General features: G+C 36.2%; 2 protein-coding genes across 4 annotated transcripts; both read right to left on the bottom strand.

The window, feature by feature from the left end:
• Nucleotides 1–9: 9 nt before the first annotated feature.
• LOC106102429 (facilitated trehalose transporter Tret1-like) lies at nt 10–4188 on the bottom strand. Its single transcript, XM_013281909.1, has 9 exons — nt 3885–4188; nt 3576–3734; nt 2813–2952; nt 2503–2735; nt 2127–2265; nt 1610–1736; nt 846–1009; nt 619–757; nt 10–304 (listed from the first exon to the last, which is right to left on the bottom strand). The coding sequence occupies exons 1-9, from the start codon at nt 4084–4086 to the stop codon at nt 108–110; spliced, it is 1500 nt and encodes a 499-aa protein (XP_013137363.1). The 5' UTR covers nt 4087–4188; the 3' UTR covers nt 10–107.
• Nucleotides 4189–5153: 965 nt separating this feature from the next.
• LOC106100416 (facilitated trehalose transporter Tret1-like) lies at nt 5154–11396 on the bottom strand. Of its 3 annotated transcripts, none has more exons than XM_013279257.1 (12): nt 11023–11394; nt 10765–10923; nt 10006–10145; nt 9697–9929; nt 9329–9467; nt 8945–9071; nt 8269–8432; nt 7474–7612; nt 7135–7348; nt 6534–6660; nt 6199–6368; nt 5154–6055 (listed from the first exon to the last, which is right to left on the bottom strand). In XM_013279257.1, exons 1-9 carry the CDS (start codon nt 11222–11224, stop codon nt 7152–7154), a joined length of 1500 nt encoding a protein of 499 aa, XP_013134711.1. In that variant the 5' UTR covers nt 11225–11394; the 3' UTR covers nt 5154–6055; nt 6199–6368; nt 6534–6660; nt 7135–7151. The 3 variants fall into 3 exon arrangements, with proteins under 3 accessions (XP_013134711.1, XP_013134719.1, XP_013134728.1); XM_013279265.1 differs by having other exon boundaries at nt 5154–5985; XM_013279274.1 differs by having other exon boundaries at nt 5154–6368; nt 11299–11396.
• Nucleotides 11397–12799: the final 1403 nt, after the last annotated feature.

Raw genomic sequence — 12799 nt, 5'->3', positions numbered from 1 at the left:
TAAACAACAGAAAATTTAAAATGTAGTATTTTAATTGCAACTTTATACAAACATTTAACAAAACGTTTTCGACAAATCACTACGACATACACCACGTTGCTTGGATCTTATCTGTTAAAGCTCTTGGATTTGATTCTCATGACGGATCTGCTCTCTGCACTGCCGAGCTGACGCGACAACGCCATCATCGAGCGAATACGACGTTGTGACGTCAACGTAGGTCGTCTCTCGTTGTAGAACTCTTCAATCTCTTGCAGCGTCAAATCCTTCGTCTCCGGCAAGTAGAAGTAGACGTATAAGGAACCTGGGAACATTAAAATATACCAATTGTTAAAAATATAGGCCTAATTTTCTCTTTCCCTCACCGCGCTTTTCTTATAAGAAAAGGGTGGATTTGACTGTGAAGGAGCATAGGAAGGGAAAATATCCTCTTTATGTGCGTCTCTTCCTCCGTCAATTAAGGGCCTACCCTTGCCTACAACGCGTCTGCAATTGCGAATGTGTATTGGGCAGCAGTCGCTCCGCCATTTTGGCGGATTCAAATAGCCACTTGCTCGTTTGCCACCTTGTGATATAAAAAAACTTATAAAACAAGTCATAAAAGTGGAGATTTCTAACCCAATAAAGAGAAAATACTAAATCCCAGTATCACATTAGCAAATCCAATAACACTGCAAAATGGCAGATATACTGCGTTGACAGCAAACGTTGTACCATTTAATATTGCTATACCAATACCTCCAACTATGCCACGAATCTGAAAACAAATACCTTTATTTACAGAAATGTTAGAAGAAAGTAGCAACCTGGAATCGTAATCGAATAATACAGCAAACTCTACTTACTTGCAAAGGTGACAGTTCAAATATTAGAAGCATGGGCAGAGGATAATAACCAATACTTGAGAATGCCATATAGATTAAAAAGAAGAAAATTGGCAGTACGCTCTGTTGAGTGTTGTAAATGATGAATATTCCAAATAATAAAAAAATGCCGAACACGCCCAAACCTGTAATGCAAAATAATTTAATATTGTCACAACTCTAGGACGCAGTTTTTTTAGTCGAATACTCTGTAGTTATAGCAAGCTTGGAGAAGGATTTCTTGTTCTCGCATAGCGCCCGCATGCGAGAACCGTTCTTTAGTCGTTAGGGCCCGCAGGGTTGTCGTTACTTGTTCTTACCAGGCATTCTATTTAACTGAGTCCCCGGACGATGCTTGCTTTGGAACAGACTGATTTTTTTCATTAACCCCATGCACGCTGTATACAACTGAGTTATCTACTAACTAAATGTTGCTCGCGACTTCGTCACCGTGAAATAAAGTAAAGTAAATAAACCTTGTCTATGTTACAAACTGATTACGTAGGTTTTTAATTGTGTATAGATTTTTAAAATCGGTCCAGTAGTTTTCGAGTTATTTCAATACATACAAAAATACAAATCTTTCCTCTTTATAATATTAGTATATAGTATAAATGAAAATAAACCCTCAGACGAATTTGTAAGCATTTTCTGCTGATCTACGGTAACTTTAGCAAGCGCAACTTAATTTAATTATACGTAAATACTTTGTAATGTTATCCTCGATATAAATAAGAAGTACTTACTCGATATTAATGCCAAAATTCTTCGACCCATTTTTAACATTAAAAATGAAGTAGCGATGCCAACAACAAGCCTTGTTACACCTAACGCAATGTTGCCCACATCGGGGTTAATGCTCGACCTAGACTCCTGGATATTAAATTAAGTATGAACATTAGTTTTTAAACAAGACAAGAATCTTTCTTATTTCTTTTAAAATTACTAACTGAATAAAACCAACCAATGCAACAAATCATATTAGAAGTGCCTGTCTTATAAAGAAAAATGTAATATAAGATATCTTACTTAAGTTATTAAAATTATGAATACGAATGTTTAGATGGATGTATAGATGTTAGAGTTTACAGCCTAAATGGCTGAAAGGATCTCGATAAAATTTAGCATAGATCTAGATGATCTAGAACTAGAAACACTCACAAACTTTCCTTCCTCCATCTAAACTTTCACATTTATAATAGGTAAGATCAAAATACCAAAGTACACGGTAAATGAAGTGACGATTGTGTTACTGAATCTTACTTGCAACATCTCGATGGTCCACATCAGTAGAAGATTAACTCCAACTAACTGTGATATTATTATATAAGTGACTATCATCGAGAATGGTTTACAAGCTGATTTACTGAACAACATCTGCATCTGCTCATGTAGACTTAATCTGAAACATTTTAAATTACATTATATGTTCAGAAAAAACATACCACAGAGATAGCACGATCCATAGAATGGCACAATTAAAATAGTTCCCATTGGATCGATTGCTCAGTAGAGAGTAAAAATAGGCAACCAGATATTTTCAAGAATCTTTCGAAAGCAAAAAGTGGTAACATTAGATTTCATATCGAATATATCGTGGTAAAGAAAATTGTAATTAATAGAAAGCAACGTTATTAACCTACGAAGTCTGTTATCCGACTTGTATTCTAATAACGTATCCATTTCTGCCTCGACATCGTAATGCACGGATCTGAACTTCCTTAAAGTCATTTCAGCTTTCTCAGGTGTGTTCGTCATCAGAAGAAAATATGGCGTCTCCGGGAATATGAAAGCGAGGAATACCAAAATGATGCTGTAGAAACCATTAAGAAATGCCAAACTGGGCCACTTCATAAATGCACCGAAAACCGCCTGGGAAAAAAGAACATGGAAATCATTAATAGCTAAAAGGCGGACTACTCATTTGTTGAGTGAACTTTCCAAGTTACCTGTAAGATAACTCCAAGAGCTGTACCGACGCTAGGAAAGGAACCATTCACGCCTCTCATATTAGGCAGTGATATTTCAGTGACATACGCTCGAGGAGGAATCATGCCCATGCCACACCCCAAACCAACTATAAATCTACCTGCACGGATAAATAAATATTGCATATTCGCTTCACTATAAGAACGTCGGTTAAATCTTCTCTACGCATAATAAAATTGGAGTGTCTGTATGTATGTACATGCGTTGCTGATAACATGTCTGTCTATCTGTGTATGTCTGTCAGCAAGCCGCGTTTGTTATGGGTAATCCCCGTAAAGACTGGGCCGATTCTTACGGGACTTTCACTGGAGGGCGAAAAGGGAGCGAACATGGACGGCCACATTAAAGGTCTTTTTTTAATTCAACAATGTCAAAATAACAATGGATTGCTATCACTGGTACGGGTGGACAGATGTTGACGGGACTTTGACTGGAAGGTAGCTTATGCGCGAGGGAATGTTATAGATGTCTATTTTTTAATTCCGCGGTAACGTAGTTTGTGACCAGCAACTCGTGTAGATATTATTTTTTATAAATCGAAAACTCTGGCCCTTGATCTGAGATTACAAGTCAAGTCCTTAACTCCTAAGCTACCGACACTTTTGAATAACACTATTTTATTGTCATCTTCTCTTTAAATATAACCTAAAAATTATAATTTCAACTATTTTGTTCAGTATCATAAATAAAGAATAGTTTGACATCTAGATTTTCAAACATTACCAATAATTAACTCGACAGCAGTAGTTGCGAACCCGGTTAGGATCCATCCGATTATCATGGGTACTTCGCAGACGATCAGTGCCATCCGTCGCCCATATGTATCCATTAGGAATCCGCTAATAACATTACCAATCATCGTGGTGAAAGGCAATACACTTACTGGAAAGTAAAACGATATTAAGTACAGTAGCTACATTGTTCAGTTTTGAATCCTGTTAATCTATAAATTTCTTACTTCTACAGTGTTGTTTACGGAATGATCATAAGCCTTTACTAAACTATTATAATCTATGTGCAGTAACCACATACCTATCAACGTCTCTTCCATAATTGATGTTATAATTTTAGGATCGACTGTTGTCAATTGCGGCACCATGATAGACGAAAAACTGAAAGCTATACCGTTAGTGACCGAAGTTAGGTTAACCAATATCCCGTAGTATAGCTGGATGAGCGAGGTCTTTGTCCATAACCCTGGATCTGGGTACAAGACTTCGGGTTCGTCCTCCATGTTCCCATAATTTCAAAACAGCAGGAACAAAACGAGAGGCAAACCTACCTCTATAAAAGATTGTATCATGAAACTTCCTATTTACATTATGTTGCCAAAAATATAAACTATATAAATTTTACATAAAATTTTCAACACTGACGTCGACTGACAATTTCTGTTTGACGTCTTTTTTATTTCATAGTGAAGAATCATTCAAGAAGAATCTAATGCGATGTAGATTTCATAAATGGTACTCGGTGACTTAAGAACGAAATTATGCCAGTAAAATGGAGTAGTAGCTGTCATGCTGACTACATGTCAGCACTGGCGCAATTTAGAATTTCTGGAGTAATGCTTGACCTGCCCTCTCGCAACATGCACGCTATGGAGTGGCGGATATCGTAGCCTTTATTACTACTACTGTTGATACAATGCGTTTACACATGCCAGTAAAATGTTCACGAGATCATTTGAGATAAGACGTGCCAGTACTAAGTTTCCTACCCCCCTTAAAGTCTCTCTCAGCTTCATGCAAGCAGCTGTAACACTTACATTTTAGGTATTCTAGTTATTTTTTTAACCATTCTTGTAGCTGGAACGTTCCAGTACTGGAATGCAAGCATCCCACCTACGAGCATATGTATTCTCGGCTTTAAATAAAGTTTCCTTGACCTGACATATATCTTGCAGAAGTTAACTGTCGATAGCTCCCACTTACTGCATCCATCAGCGCCATGCATAAGAGCCAATATAGCGAAAATCAAATAGGCATAGTATTTTATGCCTAGTATCTTGTGCTTGTCCCTTAAAAAACTTCTTAACCAAAAAAAAAACGATTCCGATTAACTGTAATATGATCTTGTTAATCCAAAGGACGTAACGAATAAGAGCTATGTGTGGCAAAAATTGATTGGACTATAACTGCGTATCTAGAACAGCTCAATGAATCTTGTTCAACTTTTGGATAGAAGTGAATCATAGTCTAAAAACCTATATTTAGTTTTTAATACTACGCTGACGATGGCGCGGGAAAAAATATTGATAGAATTAGAAGATGAAAGTAAAATTTTAAATAAAACATTGGATACAGTTACTGTAATTTATTTATTTAACTTGTCAAATCTTTGATACAACAATTTATAAATGCATGCAAGTTAATTGACAGCCTGCTGTGCAGTACTGCAGTAAAATAGGACCCTAGACTTAAAAATTGGCGTTGGAATGCAACTGGCATAATGTAAATAATAACAGGAGACATGTAATATATGACACTACACATTGATTTAATTACATTTCAAGAACAAGCTGCCTTAAAAAAATACAACTTTTTTCTATAAAACAAATAGAACTTAAATAAATTTATAACTTTGTCTAGAATTTTTAAATAGCACTAATATTAAAAAAAAAATTGTTAACCCCTTTTATTGTATAACCAACTTTTGCCCGCAAATTACATTAGCGCCGAATTAGAGAAAAATGGTCGTCTATAATATTTCCGCGTGCATCTACTTTCCAGTCAAAATAAGTCCAATCGTTTCAAAAATAAACTTCAGGTATTATTTAATAATATCTTGATAAACATAAATAATCTCGTTTACACATACACAAATTGTATAACAATAACTTCCTAATGGAAAAAAAAATCATTACTCCAAAATATAAATGTATACATAATGTAAACTATTACTATTATTTTAAAATATAAAAGTACATCAAAATATTGTACAGAATGTTCCATGATTTAGCCACACGCAAAAGAACCGACCCTAATAATGTCTACATCGCCGTAAGAAATTCTATACATAAAATAACTATATTGAACTTTGAGTATGTATCTACTTATCAGAATTCTTTCTATTACTTCAAGGTTGTGCTGTTCTTTGACATTTTGGTGCTTCCACAGTAGTAATCTTGATTCTGACAGATTGTAAACGGAGCTTACGAAGCGAAGTGTTTGAAATTTGTTTTAGAATTCGACCATAAGATGCTAGATATGAAACGTTGGATGACATTAAACCAATTTAAAAACATAAGGAACCTCACCTAGAAAGCCTCCAATAATAATACGCAAAATACATTAATACTGGAAATAACAATTCTGAAACTCATAACTACAAAGCGAAAACTAACCCAATTGTCCTATCATAACCCAGGGCACGATCAGATAGCCCAGGGTACAGAAGATCATGAACACGTAGATACTGGCGACTGGTATCCAGGAGTGCACAGTCTGCAGGTTGTCCTTCCAATACGAGGTACATGTACACTGATCACACCATCGATTGAATCGCAACTAATAGCTGGGAAAAAGCAAGAGTATTTACATTATAAGAGCTGTCGCCTAAAAACTTTCTTCTTTTTTCTTTTTAGTGAACAAGCAAGTTCACTAAAATGATAATTCGCTAGTTAAATTTGATTTAGGTTTCTTTTTAGTTTAAATATAAATTATATGATTTTGATGTTACCTAAGAAAAAAGTAAGCATGCGTGTTCCAAATTTTCTGTACAAAATTAATCCAACAACTGTAAAGATGACTCGTAAGATACCCATCGAAATTGTCAACCAGTATTTATCTAAGGAAGCTCCGGATGCCTGTAAAGAATTTAATATATTAATTAATTGAAAACATGGAAAAACAAAAGTAAGACTTCTAGAAATCTATATGATAGACCAACTTAGGGCTGGCTTTAGGGAAGGTTGTGGTTGGGCTACAATGCCAGGGCTGTAGCGGCCCCACTGGAAAGATAGATGCGACAGGTCTGCGAATCTTGAATAACCTTTTTATACCTCCTACCAAAATGCTATGCAAAGGGGTACTCAAAAAATCTCACGCAAGGCCCAGATTTGCTTTTAATAAAAATATTCTTAACTCGTTTTCGCCAGCGATTCACACAATTATTATAAATCAAGCAAATAATATTAAATCGTAAAAGGTTTTCTAAACGATTAGTTATTATAACTCTAAAAGAAATATACAATAGATATTAATTAATGTAATATTTTAATTGCAACTTTCTACAAATATTTAACAAAACGTTTTCGACTAATAAAAACCGACAGACATACAACACGTTGCTTGGATCTTATCTGTTAAAGCTCTTGGACTTGATTCTCATAAGGGATCTGCTCTCTGCACTGCCGAGCTGACGCGACAACGCCATCATCGAGCGAATACGACGTTGTGACGTCAATGTAGGACGTCTCTCGTTGAAGAACTCTTCGATCTCTTGCAGCGTCAAATCCTTTGTCTCCGGCAAATAGAAGTAGACGTATAAGGCACCTGGGGACATTCGAAATATACCAATTGTTAATTCAAAAACTGCAAAAAACAGAGACTCAGAATATTTTAAGAAAAGCTAATAAAGTAAGTAAAGTAAGCAACCAATAAAAGGAGATATTTCTAACCTATTAAAGAAAATATACTAAATCCTAGTGTTACATTAGCAAATCCAATAAGACTGCAAATAGGTAGATATAATGCGTTAACGGCAAACGTTGTACCATTTAATGTTGCTATTCCCAGACCTCCAATTACGCCACGAATCTGGAAAGAAATATTTTTTGTTTATGAAATGTTAGAATAAACATATTACAAAAGTTTAAAACCATTTACTTAAACTATAACATATAATAATATGTTAAACTCTCGTTAATCACGGGGTCTTTAGAAGATTCCGTTGGTCTCCTGTAGATTGGAATACTTTTCAATTTTTTTTTTTTTATAACGTAAGGTGGCAAACGAGCAAGCGGCCACCTGAATCCACCGAAATGGAAAGTGACCGCTGCCCATAAACATTCGCAATTGCAGATGCGTTGCTCACCCTTGATTGACGGAGGAGGAGACGCACATAAAGAGGACATTTTCCCTTCCTATGAGTCGCCTCCACCATCAAATCCTTCCCATCCTTTCCACTTAAGAAAAGGGTGGAAAAGGAAAGGGACTAAAATTAGGCCACCGGCACCACACTCATCAGACGAAACGCGGAATTGCTTCCACTTCAAGCCTGTTTTCTGTGTGGTCGTGGTATTACACCGGGCGAGCCGACCCATTCGTGCGAAGATGTTAAAGCGGGCTCTACCACTGTTAAAATTACCACTTCCCTTAATTCAAATCAACTATTTCTCCTCAACTTGTCTATATGCACAAAAAATGTCAAAAGACCTGGCTACAAGTCAAATAATAGAGTAAACTATGCTTACTTGCAAAGGTGACAGTTCAAAAATTAGAAGCATGGGCAGAGGATAATAACCAATGCTTGCAACTATAACATAAAGCATAAAGAAGACAAAGGGCAATACGCTCTGTTGAGTATTGTAACTTATATATATCCCAAAGAATAAACACACAACGAACACGCCCAAACCTGTAATGCAAAATAATTGACTATATCCACAACTCTATCTATCAGCACGTGTTTTCATTAATCGAACACTCGGTCGTTTTGCAAGGATCGAGAGATTTCTTGTTCTTGCATAGCGCGCGAATGCGTGAACCGTTTTCAATAATCATTAGGGCCCCATGGGTGATTTTCCTTACACACAGCACCCTTACGTGGACGTAGAATTTGTAAACAATCTCTGCTGCTGTTCGATGACTTCAGCAGGCACATCTTTATTTATCTTACTTCTTATTAATATTATAAATGCGAAAGTTTAGATGGATGGATAGATGGAAATTTGTTAGAGTTTGTAGCCTAAACGGCTGAACGGATTTCGATGAAATTTGGCATAGATGTAGAAGATACTCTGGAAGAACATATAGGCTACTCACATTTGTTTTTTTTTTAAATTCCGCGCGGACGGAGTCGCGAGCGAAAGCTAGTTATTATTAATACTTTGTAATTTCATTCGCAATATATAAATAAACAGTACTTACTCGATACTAATGCCAAAATTTTTCGACCCACTTTCAGCATTAAAAAAGAAGTACCGATGCCAACGAGAAGCCTTACTATAGCTAGTGCAATATTGCCAGCATCGGGGTCAACGCTCGATTTAGATTTCTGGACATTAATAGTAAATTAGATATTAGTTTTCAAACAAGACTAGATTCGTTCTCATTTCTTAAACAGAAATTTAATACAAGATATCTTACTTATGTTGCTAATATTATAAATGCAAAAGTTTAGATGGATGGAAAAACTCAGTGAGTGTTCTACTGGGCCAATTTTCATCATGATTCGTTAAGCAAACAAACTTTCGTATTTATAACGTTAAGTATGATTATTGTGTTAAATTGAATAAATAGGTTGAAACTCACATCCAACATCTCGATCGTCCACATTAGTAGAAGATTAATGCCAACTAACTGTGATATTATTATGTAAGTGACTATCATCGAGAATGGTTTACAAGCGGATTTACTGAACAACATCTGCATCTGCTCATGTAGACTTAATCTGAAACATTTTAAATTACATTAGACGTTTCGAAAAAAGTTTGATACCACAGAGGTTGCACTATCAGTCACTACAAGGCCGATCGTGCCATCAGTAAATATCTAATTGTTGCAAACTATATGAATGGGAAAAAGTAGGCTATCAGATATTTTCACGAAACTTTTGAAAGGAAAAAGTGGACATATCGTGGAAAAGCAAATTTTAGTAAATAGAAAGCAACGTTATTAACCTACGAAGTCTGTTATCCGACTTGAATTCCAATAACGTATCCATTTCTGCTTCGATATTGTAGTGTACAGATCTGAACTTCCTTAAAGTCATTTTAGTTTTCTCAGGCGTGCTCGTCATCAAAAGAAAATATGGCGTCTCCGGAAATATGAAGGCGAGAAGCACCAAAACGACGCTATAGAAACCATTAAGACATGCCAAACTAGGCCATTTCATAAATGCACCGAAAATCGCCTGGGAAAAAGATTATGGGTAGCGTTAATGGCTGTTAGTCGGACTACTCACTTGTTGAGTGAAATTTCCTAGTTACCTGTAAAATAACTCCAAGAGCAATACCGACGCTGGAAAAGGAACCATTCACACCTCTCATATTAGGCAGTGATATCTCAGTGACATACGCTCGAGGAGGAATCATGCCCATGCCACACCCCAAGCCAAGTATAAGTCTACCTGCACGGATAAATAAATATTGCATATTCTCTTCACTGTAAGAACTTCAGTTAAATCTAATTATATGCGTATCAAAATTGGAGCGCCTGTATCTATAATAATATCGAAAGAAAAAAATCTAGATTTCGAAAAGATGACAATGCTATGCTGATAACAAAAATCGCGTCAAAAAAAATTGTCTGTCGCGTTTGTTTCGAGTAATCTCCGATACGGCTGGCTCGATGTTGACAGGACTTTGGAAGGTAGCCGATGCGCGCGGGTATTTCATAGACATAAAGGCTTTTTTAATTTCGCGATGTCAATATGGCCATCGATTGCTATCCCTGGATCGGGTGGATCGATGTTGACGGGACTTTGACCGTAAGGAGCTGATGCGCGCGGAAATTTTATTAAAGGTTATATTTTAATTCTGCCCTGACGAAGTTTGCGATCGACAGCTCGTGTACATATGAAATTCGGAAGTCGCATACTCAAGACCTGCAGATTACAAGTCAAGCAATTAACTCCTGAGCCACCGACACTATTACAGTCGAATCTTTAATCAATTATCGTCTGTGAACTATCTTATTATCAAGTATTGTAACAATATAGTATTTTACAATTGATTTTCAAACATTACCAATAATTAACTCGATGGCAGTAGTTGCAAACCCGATAATGAACCATCCGATAATCATGGGTACTTCGCAGATGATCAGCGTCAGCCGTCGCCCGTGAGTATCCATTAGGAAGCCGCTAATTACGTTACCAATCATCGTGGTTAAAGGCAATACACTTACTGAAAAGTAAAAGCATATTAGGCCTAGTAGCTATTTTATTCACTTTTGAATCATACATCTTACATCTAGGGTTCTTTTTTCATGAAATAAACACACACCTATCAACGACTCTTCCGTCATTGATGTTATAATTTTTGGATCGACTGTCAGCAGTTGTGGCACCATGACAGACGAAAAGCTGAAAGCTATACCGAAAGTGACCGATGTTAGGTTAACCAATATCCCGTAGTACAACTGGATGAGCGAGGTCTTTGTCCATAACCCTGGATCTGGGTACAAGATTTCGGAATCTTCCTCCATGTTCCCATATTTTCACAACAGCAGGAATGAAACGAGAGGCAAAGTAACCTCTATCAATAATACACACAACTTACTATTTACATTATGTCGCCAAAATATGAACCAAATTCCACATAAATTTTACGTTAAATTTTCAATACTGACATCGACTGACAATTTCTGTTTGACATCTTTTTATTTCATAGCAGAGAAACATCCGAGAAGAATCTATTGCGATTTAGATATAAACGAGCTATCGCCCGCGACTCCGTCCGCGTGGATTTAAAAAAACAAAAGTGAGTAGCCTACGTATTCTTCCAGACTATCCTCTACATCTATGCCAAATTTCATCGAGAACCGTTCAGCCGTTTGGGGTGCAAAGTCTAACAAACATCCATCCATCCAAACTTTCGCATTTATAATATTAGTAAGATAGTAGTCGGTGACGTAAGGTCGATATTACAAGTATCTTCTACAATTCTTGCAAAATTCGACAGTTCCACTACACTTTAGAAAGCATAAATGAGAAGATCATACTAATATTATAAATGCGAAAGTTTAGATGGATAAATGGATGTTTGTTAGAGTTTGTACCCTAAACTGCTGAATGAATCTCGATGAAATTTGCCACAATTGTAGAGGATAGTCTGGAAGAGCACACAGGCTACTTGTTTTTGTTTTTTTTCTTTAATCTACAAAGACGGAGTCGCGGTCAAAAGCTAGTGTGAAATAAATGAGACATCTTACATTTATATTATCAATCTTTAATTAATTGCAATGATGTTTTTAGTTTATATTAGCCCATATATAAATCTCTGGTGTGTACGAATGGGTATATGAATGGTCTCGTGTATTTGTTGTTTGCGAACTGTGCAGTGAAGGCTGGGGCCTGCTTCGCGGCAGGTGGGCCACCACGCGTTTCTTCTTCGATGGCCGACAATATCTGCAGCAGAGTGGACCGGGATATGTTACTGAATTCTATACCGTCCGTCTTTTTAACTGTATTCTTATCTGCAAACATTTGAATAGGTTATGTTCTTTCAATCTCTTTTATGTGATAACAGATTTCAAACAAGTAATTCCAAAGGCACAAGTAAAGGAATTAAATGAACGATTTTAAAAATTTTTAGTACATTCTGAAATGTATTTCGAACACTAAACTTTATAAAATTAGTAAGATTAAAAATACTTATTTTATTTACCTGATTTCATTTTAATAATGTCGTCCAAACGAGCGACGCACGCGCAGAACACTGCCAGCAAACACAACGCTTGTATCAATGGACGCTGTTTCATTGCGACTAGTCAATGTTTACAATCCAAATGTGTAAGCAACGTTGAAGTTTCCATAATAAGTCATGCAAAAGTCAATCTGTATTTACTTGTACTTTTTATTGAAAAATAATCCCGGTTTACTTTAATAGGGGCTTGTTACCAAAGACCGTAACGAATAAGATCTAAATATTTATGTGTGATAAAAATTGATGGATGTTTGTAATTGCGTATCTCCAGAATGGTTTAACGAATCTCGCTGAAATTTAGGATAGAAATGTCTAATGAACATAAATTGGGAAGCAAAAGGTTAGCGTGGTATGG

This window comes from Papilio polytes, unplaced genomic scaffold (genome assembly GCF_000836215.1).
Source record: "Papilio polytes unplaced genomic scaffold, Ppol_1.0 DF824303.1, whole genome shotgun sequence".
Classification (NCBI taxonomy): Eukaryota; Metazoa; Arthropoda; class Insecta; order Lepidoptera; family Papilionidae; genus Papilio; species Papilio polytes.
Note: the sequence above shows the minus strand (reverse complement) of the source record. Positions and strands in the feature narration are given on the sequence as shown.